This window comes from Anabrus simplex, chromosome 1 (assembly GCF_040414725.1).
Source record: "Anabrus simplex isolate iqAnaSimp1 chromosome 1, ASM4041472v1, whole genome shotgun sequence".
NCBI lineage: Eukaryota > Metazoa > Arthropoda > Insecta > Orthoptera > Tettigoniidae > Anabrus > Anabrus simplex.
The window spans coordinates 557,056,712-557,077,239 of record NC_090265.1 but is presented as its reverse complement, the minus strand read 5'-3'; the positions used below and the strand labels follow the sequence as shown (position 1 = coordinate 557,077,239).

At 41.2% G+C, this 20,528-nt stretch overlaps 1 protein-coding gene across 1 annotated transcript in view; it reads left to right on the top strand.

The window, feature by feature from the left end:
* The first annotated feature begins 14,720 nt into the window (after positions 1-14,720).
* Positions 14,721-20,528, top strand: part of LOC136877433 (glucose dehydrogenase [FAD, quinone]) — a 33,159-nt gene continuing 27,351 nt past the window's right edge. The window contains exon 1 of the mRNA XM_067151507.2: positions 14,721-14,829. Within this exon, the coding sequence (XP_067007608.2) occupies positions 14,827-14,829 (3 nt within the window). The 5' untranslated portion in view covers positions 14,721-14,826. The remainder of the gene's footprint in view (positions 14,830-20,528) is intronic.

Here is a 20,528-nt window from a genome sequence, read left to right as displayed (position 1 = left end):
CGATTTCCTTCATTCTTTTTTAACTGAAAGGTATTCATGCACAGATTTGTCATCAGGTACTATAAATCACTTAACTTCCGCCTTCCTCAAAATATTTGACTTTTTCCATTTTTTGTATATTTGAAGCAATCATATCTTTGGTTCTAATTGAGGTACTGAGTTCGTTTTGGCCTAAGAACACTCAGTGGATCAGGTTCTTTCATTTCAGCTCTTAACTATTCAAATTGGTTGATTCTAAGGAAACTTATGAGTGCACATTCAATTTGACGTCTCATTTCTTCAACATTTTTTTTTTCTTTGAAGCAATCATATCTTTCGTTCTAATTGAGGTACGCAGTTCGTTTTGGTCTAAAAGCGCTTTCTTTTGAGGTAACAACTACTTAAATTGGTAGATTCTGAGAAAAGTTATGAGTAGATTTGTCTCCATGACGAAGATCTTTGAAAAGCTTTTTAACAGTTCGGCGCGTAGTGTTGTTCCAAGGAACGTTTAATTCAATTTATTTGTGTGATGTATTTTCAAATGTTTTGTTATGATAATGGCGTGTGGCCTCCGAAGAGGCCGAGTGCAGGTCTTTCGAGTTGACGCCGGATAGGCGACCTGCGCGTCTATGAGAATGGGGCCCTACCTGTAATGAATTCCAATGCTGAAGACGACACACACACCCAGCCCCCGAGCCATTGGAATTAACCAATGAAGGTTAAAATTCCCGACCCGGCCGGGAATTGAACCCGGGACCCTCTGGACCAAAGGCCAGCACGCTAATCATTTAGCCATGGAGCCGGAGTGTTTTGTTGACATAATGTTACATTCTATTACCACAGCAGATCATGTGCCTTATTTCATTAACTCGAAACTTTGCAAATACATTCGTGAGGATAGTAACGAACAACACCATATTTTATACATTGCGGGCGGAGCCAGCGGGAAACTGCTAAAAAATTATTATTATTATTATTATTATTATTATTATTATTATTATTATTATTATTATTATTATTATTATTATTATTATTATTTCCAGCTCCTAGACTGAATGATCAGCGCAGTAGCGTCCGTTTCCCGGGGCCCCGGGCACGATTCTCGACTGGTTTGGAATTTTTAATCTTAAACGGTTAATTACCTTGGTTCAGGGACTGGATGTTCGAGTTAACATAGTAGTTGAAGAGTATGAAGCTGCCCTCAACATCCCTGCAACGCATACACCACACATTATACTATCCCCCACCATAATTACCTGCAGTTTATCATACACGGCAGATACCGTCCACCCTCGTCTGCACCAGGCTAACAATAGCCACGCGAAATTATTATTATTACTATTATTATTATTATAATAATTATTATTATTACAATTGTACGGCTAATCGAAAGTTCCGTGATTATAAATTCAGATTCTGGCAGTGTTTTATACTTTTTTACTCTTTTGCTAGTGGTTTAACGCCGCACTAATACGCTGAAGACCGGGCGAAATGGCCGTGCGGTTAGGAGCGCGCAGCTGTGAGCTCGCATCCGGGAGATAGTGGGTTCAAACCCCACAACTGGCAGCCCTGGTTTTCCTTTTTTCCCCCATTTTTACACTAGGCAAATGCTGGGGCTGTACCTTAATTTAGGCCGCGGCCGCTCCCTTCCCATTTCCAGGCTTTTCCTGTCACATTGTCGCCATAAGACCTATCTGTGTCGGTGCGACGCAAAGCAAATGGAAAAAATGCACACTGAAGGGTTTCGTCGACGCAAGGTTGGGAAAGGGCTAGGACTGGGAAGATAGCGGCCTCGGCCTTAATTAAGGTACAATCCCGGCATATTTTCCTGGTGTGAAAATGGGAAACTACGGAAAACCGCCTTCATTCCTGCAGCCGGGGGTATTCGAACCACTACCTGCGGAAGGCAAACTCACAGCTGCGCGGCCCTGATGGTACAGTCACCTCGCTCGGTTTCTGGCTATGTTCCCTGTAAAACGGAAGCTGGCATAAATAAAGAAGGCGCAGTACTACTGGCCACGGAATGAATATTATCTTATACTGAACAGTTTGTCGAGAAGTAGTTGAAGCGTTTTTCTATGGTTTCCTGTGGTTTCTCCTCGTTCCCTTATTTAACTGCAGGCGAATTTCTGTATGATACACTTCCTGACACAGAAAGTGATTGACTGAAATATTTTAAGTCCCCGAATACAAGCACGACGGAAATGAATGAGCACAGTATCTATAGTAATATAACATGAGTTCTAGAATTCATCTGAAGAGGATCTGGAGCTCGAGTTGTATGTATTGTGACTATTTAGCGAAAAACTACAAAATTAAATAAGTACTGATAATGATAATAGAAAAGTATAACTATAAAAGAAATCAAATACAAAGGTATTCACAAGCTTTACTGAAAACAAAACCTTTGGTACGGAAGTCACTAATTTATTTTTGTATTTAAACTCTTTGAGCTACAGTCTCCCAATATGTCGGCTATCAGCTTCATGAGAATAACACAGTTACGTCCTGTAGATTGTACGGTCAGTGGTCAAATGTATTACTGAAGATGTTTCAATGCAATATTGTTATAAATTTATAAAATGGACGTAATAACACGAAATGATAAAACTGTGACAATAAACAGCTGTAGACGTTTCTGATTTACTGGATTGGTCATTGGAGTCGTAGGTTAAATACTCATAGATATTTCTTACCTAGCTGTTGATGTTGATGGTGACACCTCCGCCAAACCAGGACATTAAATCTTCAGCAAAACCCTTCATGTTTTTCGACAGGAGTAAGCTAAATGCCGACACCGGGTTTCAACATCCTCCCACCTCATTATTATCTAACATTACACGAGACCCTTTGATAAAATCCCTGCAATGTGCTCTACTGCATCAAGGAAAACATGTTGTGGACAAATCTTGTACAGGTAAGGAATTGGTCTGTGAATAAAAGTGAACTTACTAACTTATATTCTGGCAATTCATGTGTTTCTCGAATTCGATAGACTTTGAAAAATGTGTAATGAGTATATTTTATTATTGATCAAATATGAATAGCATTAATAATTGCAATTCAGTGTTTAATTGGAAAGAAATACACGTGTAAAATAATTATTCGATGCACGCAGTACAACCCCGGCCGGGTCGGGGATTTTAACCTTAATTGGTTAATTCCAATTGCTCGGGGGCTGAGAGTGTGTGGCGTATTCAACATTAGAAATCATCCTAGGTATGGCCCTCATCTTCTTCACAGACATGCAGGTCGCCTAATAGGCCGTCTACTAGAAAAAGACCTGCACCAGGCCTCCCCGGAGGCCATACGCCATTATTATTATTATTATTATTATTATTATTATTATTATTATTATTATAGTACAATATGTCCCGATCCCAGCGGGGCCGACATGCACTCTCCGAGCGGTGAATTCATAACCTAATGCTGACTGACTGCATAGCCACGAGGCGTTCAGTTCTCGAGTTCGTGTGCCGTGGGAAGCCGTGAAGTGATACGTTTGTTGCAAGAGCACGTGTGGCTGAATTACAGGAGAATTAACTAGATTAATTACATTATTACACCGTTGAAATGCCAGTGAAATTCATACATGAACAAAGAGTATTTATGTATGACACACATGTAACATACGAATCATGTAGAGAGGTGTGTAGGCCATTTCAGGAGAGACTTCTCGGAGTTTCAGTTCCAGGTAGATAAACTGTTAGATTAAGAACAACTGGGTCACGTAAAACTGTAATTCCTAAACCGAAACGAAGGGTTCTATCGGAAGAAAAATATCGAAGACATAATTACACCATTCGTATGATCTCCCACTAAATATGTACAACGTGTTGCACAACAAGACGGTATCCCAAAATCCTCAGTGCAGAGGGCTACTAAAAAATTGAAATTGAAATCTTCAGAGTGACTGTCATCCACCAATTACGACCCTCTGATGATGAAGCCAGAGTACATTTCTGTAACTGGACGTTGCAAAAATATTGCTGACTGCATTGCTGACCCACATTCAATAATTATCTCACATGAGGCCTGGTTTTATTTCAGTGTTCATGTTTCTTCACAAAGCACTAGGTATTGGAGCACTGAAAATAATCCGCGATTAATTCACAAAGTTCCTTTACACGACCAGAAAATGTGTATATGGTGTGCTGTAACTGCAGAACGGATATTAGGCCCCATATTTTTCAACAATACCATAAATTCCGAGAGATACTGCACAATTATTCTCGCACCATATTTTCAAATGTTGACAGATAATGAGATAAGATATAGCTATTTCCAACAGGATTCTGCCACAGCTCATACAGCACACGATTCTTTGCAAGACATAGAGGCGGTCTTTATACGATACGATCATATAGAGAACGTTATGGCCCCATCGCTCTCCCGATCTTACTGTGTGTGACTTTTATTTGTGTAGAACCCTTAAAAATAAAGTTCACAGAAGTAATCCTCACGCCGTAGATGAACTTAAAAACAATACTTAAAAACAGTACTTAGAACAATTACGCAACAGAAACTTATGCGTGTTGTGAATAGCAATTTCACTTAAGATGTCAGGAATGTTTGAATGCTGAAGGACACCACTTTCAACACCGCCTGTAAAATAAGGTTAGCATTAATTAGCATTAAAGGCTATTAGGCGCATAAATAAGCAATAAATGTAGTGTAGTAATATCGGTAACAGGGAGGTTATGAATATACCGCTCGGAACATGCAAGTTGTCTCCCGGTTCCGTTGGAAGTATGACACACTGTCTTACTGCAAGTGAAATGAAATAGCGTATGGCTTTTAATGTCGGGCGTGTCCGAGGACATGTTCGGCTCACCAGGTGCAGGTCCTTCCAATTGACGCCTGTAGGCGACCTGTGCGCCATGATGAGGATGAAATGATGGTGAAGACGACACATACATCCAGCCCCCGTGCCAGACAAATTAACCAATGGTGGTTAAAATTCCCGACCCTGTCTGGAATCCAACCCGGGACATCTGAGACCAAAGGCCAGCACGCTAATCATTTATCTATGGAGCCGGACATTACTCCAAGTAATGGAGCATGCTATAAAGAACATACATACATATATATATACATACATACATACATACATACATACATACATACATACATACATACATACATACATACATACATACATTTCCAATCATGCGACCGTGTCAGGAATGGAATGAATGAAGCCCCAACTAACGGCGAGGACAGAATTGTGCCGGCTGCCGAAACCTGTCGCACTCCTCTAGGGCAGCGATTAATGACTCAAAAATGAAACGGAATGATATTGGAGAGTGTTGCTGGAAAAGAAAGATGGCAGGGAAAATTGGAGTACCCGAAAGAAAACCTCTTCCACCTCCGCTTTGTCCAGCACAAATCTCACATCGACTGACCGGGATTTGAACCACGGAACCCAGCTGTGAGAGGCCAGCGTGAGGCCACCTGAGTCACGGACGCCACAAGCCTGTTGTTACAGAGACAGGGTGAAAAGTCAAGCTGTATGTTTCACCAATAGGAGAAGCCCTCTCAGATTTATGCACTGTGTTGATGGGGTGACAGTAACTCATGGGGATCGTTGTAAGTTCCTGAGATTTAATATAAGGAAAAGATTTTCATTGGGGTAATCACATCAGCGGGGTTATAAATAACGGTTACAGATCTTCAGGGCTGCCGACGGTGCGATTCGAAGCCAACATTCTTCCGAGTGCAAGTGTACAGCCAGATGAGCCGTACTGAGGTCACTCAGAGTCTTATTTACAACATATATATATATAGGCATCACATTCGTTGAGGTAAAACTTCACATACGGTACATCAAGTATACGGGATTGATGTTAAAGTTTCTGAATCATTTCACATGAATCAATATTATTATTATTATTATTATTATTATTATTATTATTATTATTATTATTATTATTATTATTATTATTAATGAACATAGTTCCAGATTAAGAAATGCCGAATGAACGGACGGAGGGAGTCCTTGCCCCACTCTGTAATAGAGGGAGTTATTCAAGTCAGTGGCAAGTATAGAGGAGGTAAGTTGGTGAGCCACGCGATGAAGGTATAGGAGTGAGTGGTTGAACAAAAACCGAGACAAGAGATGGAAATCAGCGACGAGTGGTTTTGTTTCACACGATGCAGAGGAATAACAGATGCTGTAGCCTATTTGTCCTGAGATAATTGGTAGAAAAGTACATGGCAGGCAGTAAGGGATCGTCTATATTATTTACTGGCGTTGAAAAGGCGTATGATGGTGTGCCAAGGGAAGGGACAGGGAAATGCCTATGACGAAAGCCGGTGCCAGAGAAATCTGTTCGCCTGATTCAAGGTACACTGCTCAAAATAAAACGTATCACAACTTTGGTATGAACTAGCGTACACACATGCTGTTTCACATCCATGGTGCTCTGCAGGATTGTTTTGTTTATCCCTTGGTGACATTGAAAATGAAAACCTACAACCTGCTTTCCAGTCATTAACCGGGTCAGAAATGAAACGAATGAACCAGATATAGGCTATTATTACAATGGGGTCGCCACTCCCAAGGTGGTGATAATGACTGATAAATGCTACGAAATGATAATGGAGAGTGTTGCTGGAATGAAAGATGACAGGAAAAACCGGAGTACCCGGAGAAAAACCTGTCCCGCCTCCGCTTTGTCCAGCACAAATCTCACATGGAGGGGCCGGGATTTGAACCACGGTATCCAGCGGTTAGAGGTCGACCCGCTGCCGTTGGTGACATTAATGTGGAGAAATATTAAAGCCAAGTACATAACCCTGCAGTCGTAGCAGTTATCTTTGTGACCGCACCCCAAACAGGAGCGGTTCGTGACGTACGGCATGGTCTCTCAGTGCTGTGTGAGCTGTCGTATTGGTAAGCAGCACAGGCAGGATAGAGACAAGGTATGGGAAGGCATTTACCATCAAAAAGTCATGCGTTCAGTAACCCTCTTGCAGGCAGGACGCACGCAGCATTACGTGGCAGAGCGGCTCGGAGTGTCTCAGTCAGTCATCTGCAGATTGTGGCAGCGATATCAAGAGCTACACAATGTCAAACGGTGACCTGACTCAGGGAGAAAACGGAAAACAACGCCAGTTGTGGACCGATTTTGTTGTTTAAAGGCCCTCCGAAATCGCCGCAGTACAGCCAGGAACCTACGAGGTGAGCTAATTAATGCATATGGGATTGTGATAAGTACACATACAGTCCGCAATAGATTAAGGGAAGGCCAGCTCAATTCCGGGAGACCACTTAAAGTGGCCCGGTTGGCCCCTCATCACCGAAGATGCCGTCTGCAGTTTGCACAACAGAATGTCAACTGGCAGCTCCGACACTGTACTTCAGTATTCTTTGCCGATGAATCCAGATTCCAGCTTTCTGGGTCAGATGGTCGTATTCGAATCTGGCGACGTCAAGGGTCCCCCAGGATGCAATACGGAGGCTTATCATAAGCATACCACGCATGAGTACTGCTGTGCTACGAGCCAGAGGTGGGAACACAGAGTACTGAAAAGGGTTAACTGTAAGTTTAAGTTTGTTTTTAGTCGGATTCAAGTTCAGTGACTTTCGGTTTTGGACCACTGTGTCTGTTTGGGACAATCAATAGTAAACTTGTGTGTATTTTTTGCTCAATTTTGGTTTCTGTACAAATAAATGAACATGTTTTGGTTTTGTATAATCTCTGTACGTCTGCAAAATAAAGGCGCACAAAATATTATAGCCGACCAAAAGTTTGATACGTATTCTTTCGTGAGTAGTATATGTACTAAAAATAGACGAACGGTTATTAAATGTGCTCCTGGAACGACTACTGCATTTCCCGTTAAAGTAAGAGTCAATCCAGGTTGTGTTCTCGGTAAGTTACTGTTAGTTATTGCTATGGATGTGTTAAACGAGGGGGAAAAGACAGAGATACCATTGTCGATGATAAACGCTGTTTATGTGGTGTTTTGTACAGAAACAAAGAAAGAAGCAGGGAAATGGTTGGAAGAATGGAAAGAAGCACTGGAAAGAAATGCGGCTAAGCAGAAGCAAGACTGAGTTAATGAGCCTGAGAGAGAAGGAATCAGGTGTGAAGAAGAATGCAGTAGAGATTCCAACATCATTTACCCAAAAGGTGAATTGGAGGTAGAAACAAAGAATCGGATACAATCCGCAGGGTGGAACTGGAGGAAGGTGTCCATTGTGTTTGTATGACAGAAAGGTGCTAAGGGAAGACGCACAAGACATTAGTCAGGTGAGCTATGACTTACGGAGCAGAAACATGACCAATGGCAAGAAAATCGTTGACAAACTGGATGCATCATAGATGAAAATAGTGCGGTTTGCAGCTAGACATACAAGGCTGTAAAGTAAGGTAGTCGGAGGAAGGTTGAAACTGATGCATGTATCTGAAGCAGTCAGGGAAGCTGTACTCAGATGATAAAGGTATTACTAAAGAGATCTATATAAATAAAGTTGTAGGGGGTCCGATGTTTGTAATTTCTTTTGTTTTGCCAATTTTTCAGATATTTATCCGTTTTAGGTCAACTCAAGACCGAATCGGTGGTTTTTACTTTTCGTGTCTGTTTGTCTGTTTGCCTGTTTCACCATCACGTCGAAACGGCTGGATATACCTCAACCAAACTTCATATTTAGAGTATACTCATCCCGGGAAGGTTTCGATATGCATATCATTTTAAAATCTTTGAATAGACGGGGGTTTATAGGAAAACCAGAACGGTTTTCCTCCATTTTCTCTTATACTATTGATTTTATGTAAACTCCGTGGACCGTACGTGAAACGTCTCTTCATTATAAACAACTTTCGTTATGTTCATAATTTACCTTACTCTTCACATGACGGAAAAATGTACTACTTTCTGCGGGTATCATGCTCTGCATTGAATGACCGACAGGCCGACAACGAACCTACAGGTTACCATGGCAACGTCTCTGACTGCTTGCCAGCAGGGTAGTAACGTATTGCCATTTTCCTCATCATACTTTTAAATTCGTGGTTGTTCCTTGGGTAGAAGGCAAGAGAGGCGTCAATCGGCCTATCTGGGGAATATTGGCGGAATATCGTTGGACGTTATAACCGCCCTCGAATAGATTAAGTAATAACACCATTAGTCATCTTCTTATCTGTTTACCTAAGAATCATTGCGCCTAAATGTATCCTCTGTTACCGCTCTGTTGTCCGACTCGTTGGCTGAATGGTCAGCGTACTGGCCTTCGGTTCAGAGGGTCTCGGGTTCGAATCCCGGCCGGGTCGGGGATTTTAACCTTCATTGGTTAATTCCAGCGGCCCGGGGGATGGGTGTTTGTGCTGTTCCCAACATCCCTGCAACTCACACACCACACATAACACTATCCTCCACCACAATAACACGCAGTTACCTACACATGGCAGATGCCGCCCACCCTCATCGGGGGGTCTGCCTTACAAGGGCTGCACTCCGCTAGAAATAGCCACACGAAATTAAAATTAACCGCTTTGTTATATCCATAACTCACATCAGCATAATTTATTGAGGGGCATTTGATTTTTCAATACATTCACTTGGCATTTACATATTTGTGATTATCCGGCTGTCCTCAGTTATAATTCATTTTCTATTAATTTCAACTTTCTTAACTGTATTATTTTCTTCCTTAAATTCTCCGTATGTACGCGAGTGCTAGAATCTACTGGATATATTTCCACCAAACTTCAAATTTAGAATCCACCTGTCCTTGCATAGGTTTTAGGGCAAATATTGTTTCTAAATCCCTGAACTGACAGGAGGTTTGATGGACAGGTTTTAAGGCAAATATTGTTTCTAAATCTCTGAACTGACTGGAGGTTTATACGAAACCGAAACCGTGATTTTGCACTCCCACAAAATATACACAACCAAACTCAATGGAAATCTACCTGCCTTAATGGAAATTAATTTCTAAACCTTTTTTCTCATGTGCATCATTTCGATACGAGGATTAATAAGGGAGATATCATTAACCGACCGTTTTTCAGTACAATTCCCATCGGACTTAACTCAAGAGCGGGTGCCTTTAAAGCGTATTTCTTACAACTTGAAAACTACTGAAGATATTCGAATCAAACTTTATATTTAGCATCTACCTGCCCAAAGGTAGGATTTAAAGGTCAATAACATGTCATGTTCCCGGAATGGTGATTTTACTCTTCCACAGTATATACAGTACAAGACCAACCGGACTGGAAATCGACCAAACGTGATGGAATTCCATCTCTAAAACTGTTTTTCATGTGCATTTTTTCGTCAGGAGGATTAATAAGGGAGATATCATGAATGGTCAGTTTTGCAGGTTAAGTCCAGCGGACAAAACCCAAAAGGTGTTGTCCGTGGAGCAGATTCCTTATCTACCTTCTATATAAATAAAATCGTAACGACTGTGTGCCTCTAAATTGACTATTTTGGCAAAATTTTCGCACAGCTACCCGTTTAAGGGGTAATAATGACCATCTGCATATTTTTGGTTTAGTTTCCTGAAAGTCCTAATTTTTACCCTCCTCGCCCAATATCCAGATTGCGGCATAATCTGCCAGACGAAAAAGAAAATTGAAATTTGACTAAATTATACGTTTTAGCCTGTAACGGACGGGAAATTTCCAAAATCTTAATTTTTTTCTTTTTATCCCCGAAGAATATCGAAATACTGAGGCAAATTTAATGATGGTGCAGACCTTCGGGAAGTCCTATCACATAACGGATTGTACAATCTCCGTTCAATTTGGAATGATGTACAACCTTGGTCTCATTATATTTTGTCGTATCTGTATCCCTTTTAGGTTTGATTTTTCTCTATTAATCGATTTTAAGTAAATTTGGACTTTTCACATGCATAATTCATACTTTTAATCACTCATAGGAAATATAGAATCATCGAACTCTTCACAAAAATTGGCCCACCCAGTAGCCATTGTGAGCCAAATGCTATGTATGTAGCTGTCACATAATTATCCGTAAAGTAACGCAATGTGAGATAATCTTACAAAAAATTACCCTATTCAACGTTTCTAACTCAATCTGACCCCAGAATAGATGAGATATCATAGGACCAGCCGTTTAGGCCACTAAATCCGGCGTCTTATGGTACAATCCTTTGTCGATATGACGTACGTTCAGCAGCAGTTAATCTGTAAATTAAAGTCTGCAATATTGTAAACACGCATATACTTACGCATGTCGATCTATATATATTCACTGATGTCGATTTGTAGCGATCGAGAAGGACTGTGTCTGCTATTGTAATCAGTACTCCCCACACGGACTTTGACTAGCAGTAGGAATGGGGTCCTTCTCCAACTCCTGTGTAACTGGCATTAGTAAGGAAGGCCTACCATTGTAATGAATAGTTCACTTCTCGAATTGACTTGCAGAAGGCAAGGGAACCCGAATGTGTTTGGCAGTAGGCAAGGGTGCCCGCAATTATAAACAAATGTCGTCATCGAAAATGTGACTGGCATTAGGCATTGTGGCCTGCTATTTTGATGGAAACTCAAAAACTTGGTGTGACTGGCAGTAAGCTGGCTGGCGGCAGGAAAAGAGGCCTGACATTATAATGATAACTGCACAACTCAATTTCGACTGATAGTAGGTTAGTTGCCTGCATTATAATAGAAACTCCTCAACTGTTATCTGTCTGGAAGTAGGAAGGGGGCTGCCATTGTAACGAAAACTCCCCAAATCGATCGTGACCGCGCAGTAGGCAATGGGGCCTGCAATTATAATGTAAACTTCGCAACTCGATTGTGAATGGCACTAGGCAAGTTAGCCTGCCGTTATATCACAAATCCGTAACAAACACTTTACATTGGAAACAGCGTATGGCGACCTCCTCATGCTGTTTCTCGGATAACGCTAACAGACGTGTAATTTTAAAACATTCTTATTTACTGCATGTACAGTATTTACTTCGATATTCGAATATAATGTAGAATACCGTAGCGAAGCACGGGTACATTTGCTAGTCAGCGATATGTAAGAAGGAGGATGCAGGAAATGCTGCCAACGGGAAGGAAGAGAAGCCGGCAGGGCATCCCAGTAAACAATGGATGGACAGTATTCAAGGCAGCATGAACGTGCGCGGACTCGTAAAGCAAATGTAACATGACAGACCCGTATGGAATAAGAAAATTAGCTTCAGTGAGCCCACGTAGTGGGGCTTATTATACTGAAGAAGAAGAAGTGTTGCTGTTGTACGACAGGTCTACGATATAGAATATCAACCAAGAGGGAAATAAGCTACTGGATTTGGCTGATCTCCAACAGCAGAAGAAGTATCCAACATGATTTATTATATAAATATCTGTTGCACCCGTCCTTGATGGGTTAGTTGTTGTTGCTTTTAGTCCAAGGGACCCCGATTGGGTCGATTATTTTAACCTTCATTGCTTAATTCCACTGGCTCGGGTGCTGGGTGCGTGTGCATTCTTCGACATTAGAATTCACCTAGGTAGAGCCCCATCCTTACAAATGCATACGTCGCTCATTGGCGTCAGCTCAAAAGACCTGCACCCGGCCTCGCTGTGGGTCGTGTGCCATTAAATTTAGAAGTCCAAGGAGAGTCCGGCTCTTCGCCTGAACAGTAAGCGTCGATGTGTACGGTTCGGAGGGTCTCATTTTAGATTTACGGATATATTAAGCCACCAGGGCGTGTGGAAATTTGCAGAAGAAGGAACAAGTACAAAGGGAATTGGATAAATTCAGGTACCAGTTCTTTACTACGCCGTTCTTAGATGACAGAGTGCACCACCGGAGTTGTTTAACACGCCAAAATCATTACAATTATTACAAAGAGGCTCCATCGGTCAGTAGATGATGTCCATTTTCCTATTATGAATAGACAGCTGCTTGGCCGGTTCCCATATTATATGCTTTAATATCTCCCACCTCCAACTTACGAATACACAGTCATGTTACACAAACATACACATGAAAAATAAATTTAGTGCCTTCCCACTGCGAAAAAATATTTTATCAAATTAATTGGCGAATAACTTAGTGTTGCTATTTCTAGCCAAGTGCAGCCGACGAGGGTGGGCGACATCTCCCATGTGTATGTAACTGCGTGCTCATGCGGTGGAGGATAATGTTATGTGTAGTGAATGGGTTGTAGGGATGTTGGGGACAGCACATATATATGCAGTCCCCGAGCCAAGAGAATTAAGCATTTAAAATCTACGTTCTGGTCGGGGATCGAATCCGGCGTCCTTTGAACTCGAAGCCAATAGAGTGACCATTCAGCCAGGGAGCCAGACCATCGGAAAATTACATTATTTGACTTTTAATGGCTTTTTAACGGATAAGGCGATATCTCTTGCCTGTCGTTAGATGCAACTAAAGAAGTAACAGCCTGGGACTCTCATTTTGTCTACTTAAAAGAAAATGCTTTACGTCGCACCGACTAGGTTTAATGGCGATGATGGGATAGGAAAGGGCTAGCAGTGAGAAGGAAGCGGCCGTGGCCTTAACTAAGGTACAGCCACAGCATTTACCTGGTGTGAAAATGGAAAACCACGTAAAACATTTTCAGGGCTGCCGACATTGGGGTTCGAACCCAGTATCTCTCGAATACAAGCTGACAGCTACGTGCCACAAACCATACGGGACTGCCATCTTTACAGCGTGGGTTGAGAGCCTCTGTGTCCCTACCTAAGTAGCCTATAAGCATTACTTACTGTACGTCTGCTAAGTTCGTCACTTTCATCTTTCCTATCCGACTCTCTTGGTCTACTCTTGTTTCTTCCGAACCTGTCGGTATTAGGTTTGCGTTGGCATACGTCTTGTATGAACAGTCCAAATCATGGGCAGTCTTTCATTTTCACCCCGTCACGGCACTTTCCCAACTTTTGTCGAGACCCTATTTTATTTTCTTATTGACATTAGATGTTGACAGACCGGTCAGCCAGCCTGGTGAATAAACGCTACATAATTAAGTGTACTTAAGATATCCAGTTAACACTGACACATCCGTCCAAATAACTATTAATAGTTGTATTTGCTTTACGTCCCACTAACTACTTCTACGGTTTTCGGAGACGACGAAGTGCCGGAATTTAATCCTGCAGGAGTTCTTTTACGTACCAGTAAATCCCCCGATACGAGGCTGATGTATTTGAGCACCTTCAAATACCACCGAATTGAGCCAGGATCGAACCTGCCAAGTTGGGGTCAGAAGGCCAGCACCTCAACTGTCTGAGCCACTGAGCCCAGCTCCCAGATTATTAGATCTGTTTGGATGTTCTAATGATATAGTTACAATCTGCTACTGTTGATTGCAAGATCCATGATGTTGCTGCTTCGTAGCTGCTGTTGGGCGCCTACAAGAGATAATATACTGTAGTATTTTACTATGTATAATAATGTGGACAGTTGAAAATTAGATGACATATGTCTTGTATGAACAGTCTATCTCACGTGCAACCCTCATTTTTAGGACAGGACCTCTTCTATTCTTTCCCTCATTAGTTTTAAGAGAGGATGGTTGCGGAGTTGTCTCTCAACAATAGTCACCACCGCCACCACAACCACCACCGAGCAAGACGCAATAACCCGAGCAACATCACAGTTTTACGACATATCACGTCGCGTCAGACGTAAATAAATGCAACTTAGAAATGAGATAAGATGTTATGTAAAAAATGATAAATATTCCTGTCAAGTGATGGATGGGCGTTCAAGGTGACGATGCTTCTAGATTTGTCCTCCTTGCCTAACAGCGGAGTCTCAACACAGCGTCCAAACGCAGAGGAGTCTCAACACAGCGTCCAAACGCAGAGAGTGCATTGTGCAGTGTGTTCTTTCTGTCTGCGATTGATGGTAAGTTTAATAGAGTAGTAAAACTAAATTTAGAAATACAAATCTATATAGTAAAAAGAGCAATTTTTCAATTGTAGGGGACTGTCAATGTTATGATCATTGTTCAGGGAACCTAGAGTATTTCCGGAGCACATAAACACATCGTATCACTTTAGATATCTGAATTGTCAGCGTTAAGGACTTCAGTTCTGAGGATCCTTGGTACCATTCCCGGCCCGGTCGGGGATGTTAATCGCGTCTGGTTCATCCCGATGACTCGGGAATTTTATATGTGTTTGTCCCAACACACTCCTTTTCATACAAAAACATCACACGACACTACCAATCACCAAACAACACACAATAGTAAACACATCCCTCCACATGGAGTTGGCGTCAGGAAGGGCATGAGGCCGTAAAGCAGGACCAAGCCCACATGCGTGACAGTCTTCATACGCAAAACCCTGCCGGAGTGTGGACAACGTGGTGGAAGAATCCCAATTAAACGTAAGAAATTATTATTATTATTATTATTATTATTATTATTATTATTATTATTATTATTATTATTATTATTATTTCACATAGAACAGCTAAAGACCACGATATTCAGCTATTATTATTATTATTATTATTATTATTATTATTATTATTATTATTAGACACCGGTAGTTAGTCAAAATGCCTATGTTTTTTTACAGATACTCTTAAGATAAGTTAATTTCGTTGGTTAGGTTTGGATAGCCTACAGTTAAGGTAATTCTACCTATTTTAATGTATAATGTGTATAAATGCCTATTTATATCCCTTTTAAAACGAAATTAACACTGCACTGCATTGAAAACTCTCAGAATGTGCTTTCTAATTTTCGAAATTAAGCGACACCCCCTCACTGCAAAAATGGGACACCTGTACATTTTTCTTGAAGGTTCGGTTGCTCCGTTGCTGTTCGAAAGGATGGGACGTGTTCAGTCGTCGTCGACCTGCAGTCCCTCATAGAGAAAGTGGTACTCGGCATCTGTGCCCTTTCTTACGCATTGTTAGAACGAGCCGCAGAGGTTTTAAGCAAGGTGTGTTCTGAAGAATTTTCTCAAGCATATTTTCTACACCGTCTAGTCAAGGACGGCAGTAAACGAATAATAATAATAATAATAATAATAATAATAATAATAATAATAATAATAATAATAATAATAATAATAATAAGACTAGATCTTGTCCAGAACAGATACACAATCTTAAGACAGTTCTCAATTACAAAAGCCGAGGTGGACATCCCTGGGTGGTGGTCCTAGTAGATTTTCAGAAAGCTTATGACTCTGTGGACAGAGACACCCTTTTCTCCATACTATGGGAACTTGGTCTGGATGGGAAGACCCTACGATTGATTCAAGCCACTCTGAGGAATACGACGTCCAAGGTCAGGTTCAGAGGTGAACTATCTGAAAGCTTTCCAATCAGAACAGGAGTTAGACAGGGTGATGGTCTCTCCTGCATTCTCTTCAACTGTGTCCTGGAAGAGATCATTAGAGAATGGAGAACTATGCTACCACCGGGAGCTGGACTGAAGCTTGGGTACAAGAGAGACAACCTCATTGTCCCGTGCCTAGCCTTTGCCGATGACCTCATTCTACTGGCAAATAATATAGAGGAAGCTACCTACAACTTACAGAGTCTTTATTGTGTAGCAGTTAAGACTGGTCTGAAAATCAGCATCCAGAAGACTGAATGTATGACCAATATCAAGGAGGCCCCTTCTACAATTCCTCTCACAGACGCTACCATACGAAAAGTACCTGCGGTTAAGTACTTGGGAGAATGGATCTCTGCGAATCAGAGCGAGAACCCAGCCATAAATGCCAGATGTATCAAGTTTGAAAGGGCTTATCACTCGTGTCGTAGTATCTATTCATCTAAGTGCCTCTCCAAGAACCTCAAGCTCAGACATAACAACTCGGTAGTCAAACCATCTGTTCTGTATGCTTCTGAGTGCCTTGTAATGGCTAGGAAGGGCCCACTCAGAAAGCTGGAGTTAAAAGAGAGGAAGATCCTGAGGAGGATATTAGGACCAATCAGAGAGGAAGGAGGCACTTACAGAATCCGCCATAATAATGAACTGTATGAACACCAGGAAAGGCGCCTGACCTTTTATGGACACTTGGCCCGTCTGGATTCCGAAAGACTCACCAACAGGATATTCACAGTAACAGGAAGAGGCAAGGCTTCTAAGAACAAATGGATCACGTCAGTTAAGTTAGATATGGAACAACTAGATATCCCACCGGGACAAACTCATGACCGACTACTGTTCCGTCAAGCCATCCGACACGGAGTTTTCCCAACGTCCCTTACAAGTAAGAAGACTGCAGGAACTAAGTGGACCGAGGAGAGAAAGCTGGCTCATAGTCAGCAAATGAAGAAGTATTGGAAGAAGAAGAAAGCAACAACTTTACCCAAGAGTAGATACGAGCCCCGTGGTCCTCAGTAGGCCTAAACGACAAAGAAGAAGAACTAGCAAATGTACCCGTGCTTCGCTACGGTATTCTACATTGTATACGGATATCGAAGTAAATTACTGTACATGCAATGAATAAGATTTTTGTATATCTCTTAGCGTTATCCATACGCTGTTTCCAATGTAAAGTGTGAGTTGCGGAGTTGTGATTAAAACGGCAAGCTCACTTGCTTACTGCCATTCACAATCGAGTAGGTAAGTTTTCATTATAATGTGAGGCCTCATTATCTTACGCGGTCACAATCGATTTGGGGAGTTTTCTACTTCCAGACAGATTACAGTTGAGGAAATTTTATTATAATAGCAGGCACCTTCCCTACTGCCAGTAAAAATTGAGTGGTGCTGATATCATTATAATGACAACCTTCATTTTTTAACGACGGTCACACCGAGTTGGTGAGTTTCCATTATAATAGCAAGGCCACTATGCCTAATGTCTCTCACATTTGAGATGGGTAAACTTGTTTATGATCGCGGGCACACTTGCCTACTCCCAGACACAATCAGTTAGGGGAGTTTTGAACAAAACTGCATGTTCCCTTGATTTCTCGCAGTCAAATCGAGAAGGGAGTCATTAATTACAATGGTAGTCCCTCCTTACTAATGCTGGTTACAAAGGAGTCGGAGAAGGATCCCATTCCTACTGCCAGTCAAAGTCGATGTGGAGAGTAATGATTACAATAGCGGTCGCCCTCCTGCTGAGAGTGACTATCGATGTAAAATATTAGCTGTAATGGCATACACACCCTTCCTACATCGCAACAAATCGACTTCAATATATATATATATCGACATAGGAAATATATGCATGCTTACAAAATCTCAAACCTTCATTTGCAGATACATCATATCGACAAACGGATTGTATCATAAGACGCCTCATTTAACGGTCGAAATGGCTGGTCTCTAGATATTTTCTCCTGTCACATCTATTTATGGGCAAAATTGAGTCAGAAACGTCGAATAGGTGAAATTTGGGTAAGGTTTCCTCACAGTGCATTACTTTTGGATACTAATATGACAGCCAAAAACATATAATTTGGCTCACGTATGGATACCGTGTGGGCCAATGTTCGTGTAGAATTAGATGATTCTACCTTTAGTATAAGTGATACGAACTACGAATTATACCTGTACAAAGAGAAAAATTTAGGTATAATCGAGAAATAGAGGCAAATCTAACATATAAGAAAAAGAGACACGACGAAACGTCATGGGACCAAAGTCGTATATCACTGCAAATTGAACTGAGATTGTGCCATCCGTTTTGCGATACGACTTACCGTTTAGCCGCGAAATATCTCGAAACGAAGGTCTGCATCGACATTATCACAATATTCCGATATTTTTCGGGGCTAAAAAGGAAATATTTTGTTGATCATAGTCTAAGACATAGTTTTGCCAAATTTCAATTTTCTAGTTCGTTTGGCAGATTGTGCCTCAATCTTGCTTTGGGGGAAGGGAGCTGTGTAAAAATGAAGATTTTCAGGAAACTAAACCCAACAAATATGAAGTTGGTCATTATTGCACTTGAAACGGATAACTGTACGAAAATTTCGCCAGAATAGTCGATGTACAGACACACGGGCGTTACGATTTTATTTATATGGATATAAGTTTTTCTGCTCTTCGTACAACACCTCTTGGGCTATGTCCGCTTGACTTAGCCTGCAAAACAGACCGTTAATTATATCTCCCCTATTAATCCTCCTATCGAAAAAATGTACATGAAAAAAGTTTTAGAAATGAATTTCCATCAAGGTTGGTCAATTTCCAGTCAGCCTGTTCTTGTATATACTGTATTGCGGGAGAGTAAAATCATTATTTCGGTTCCGTATGAACCCCCAGTCCGATTCCGGGAATTTGAAATGGTACGGACCTAAACAGTTACCTTCCGACAGGAGGATGCTAAATATGAAGTTTGGTCGACATATCTCTAGTACTTTTCGAGTTATATGAAATACGCTTTACACGCACCCGTTTTCTAGTTAAGGCCGATGGGACTTGTATTGAAAAACCGTTCGTTAATGATACCTCCCCTATTAATCTTCCTATCAACAAAATGTACATGAGGAAAAAGTTTTAGAAACGGATTTCCATCAAGGGTGGTCGATATCGAGTCAGGCTGGTCTTTTATATATTCCGGGCTAGTAAAATCACTGTTTCGGTTCCCTATAAACCCCCAGGCGATTTCGGGAATTTGACATGGTATGGACCTAAAACTTACCTCTGGACAGGTTGATGCTAAATGCGAAGTTTGGTCGAAATATCTCCAGTAGTTTTCAAGTTAAAATAAATACGCTTTACACGCACCCGTTCTCGAGTGAAGTCCGGTGGGACTGGGTCCCGGGTTCGATTCCCGGCCGGGTCGGGGATTTTAACCTTAATTGGTTAATTCCAGTGGCACGGGGCTGGGTGTATGTGTTGTCTTCATCATCATTTCATCCTCATCACGACGCGCAGGTCGCCTACAGGAGTCAAATAGAAAGACCTGCACTTGGCGAGCCGAACCCGTCCTGGGATATCCCGGCACTAACAGCCATACGACATTTCATTTCTGTACCGAAAAACCCGGTCCGTTAATGATATCTCCACCTATAGAAATGATGCACGTGCGAAAAAAGGTTTAGAAATTGATTTCCTTTTAGGCAGGTAGATTTCCAGTCAGTTTGGTTGAGTATATTTTTTGGGAGTGCAAAATCACGGCTCGTATAACCCCCAGTCAGTTCAGGGATTTAGAAAAAACATTGTCCCTAAAACCTACCCAAAGACAGGTGGGTTCTAAATATGAAGTTTGGCAGAAATATATCCAGTAGTTTTCAAGCTATAGACAAACAGACAAACAAACAGACACCAAAGCTAAAAATATGCAGATGATCACTATTACACCTGAAACGGATAACTGTACGGAAATTTCGACAGTCAATGTACAGACACACGGTCGTTAAGATTTTATTTATATAGACAATAATAATAATAATAATAATAATAATAATAATAATAATAATAATAATAATAATAATAATAATAATAATAATAATAATAATAATAATTGTTACGGATTTTTCCGTGGTAGGTAGAGGTGAAAGAAGGTGCGGGTGTGAATAGGTCTCCAGCTACGAAAGCAAAATTAATTTAAAATTTAACAAGGTTATATTTTCTTTTCAAAAACAAAGAAATAACAAGCATGGCAGGTACAAAGTAG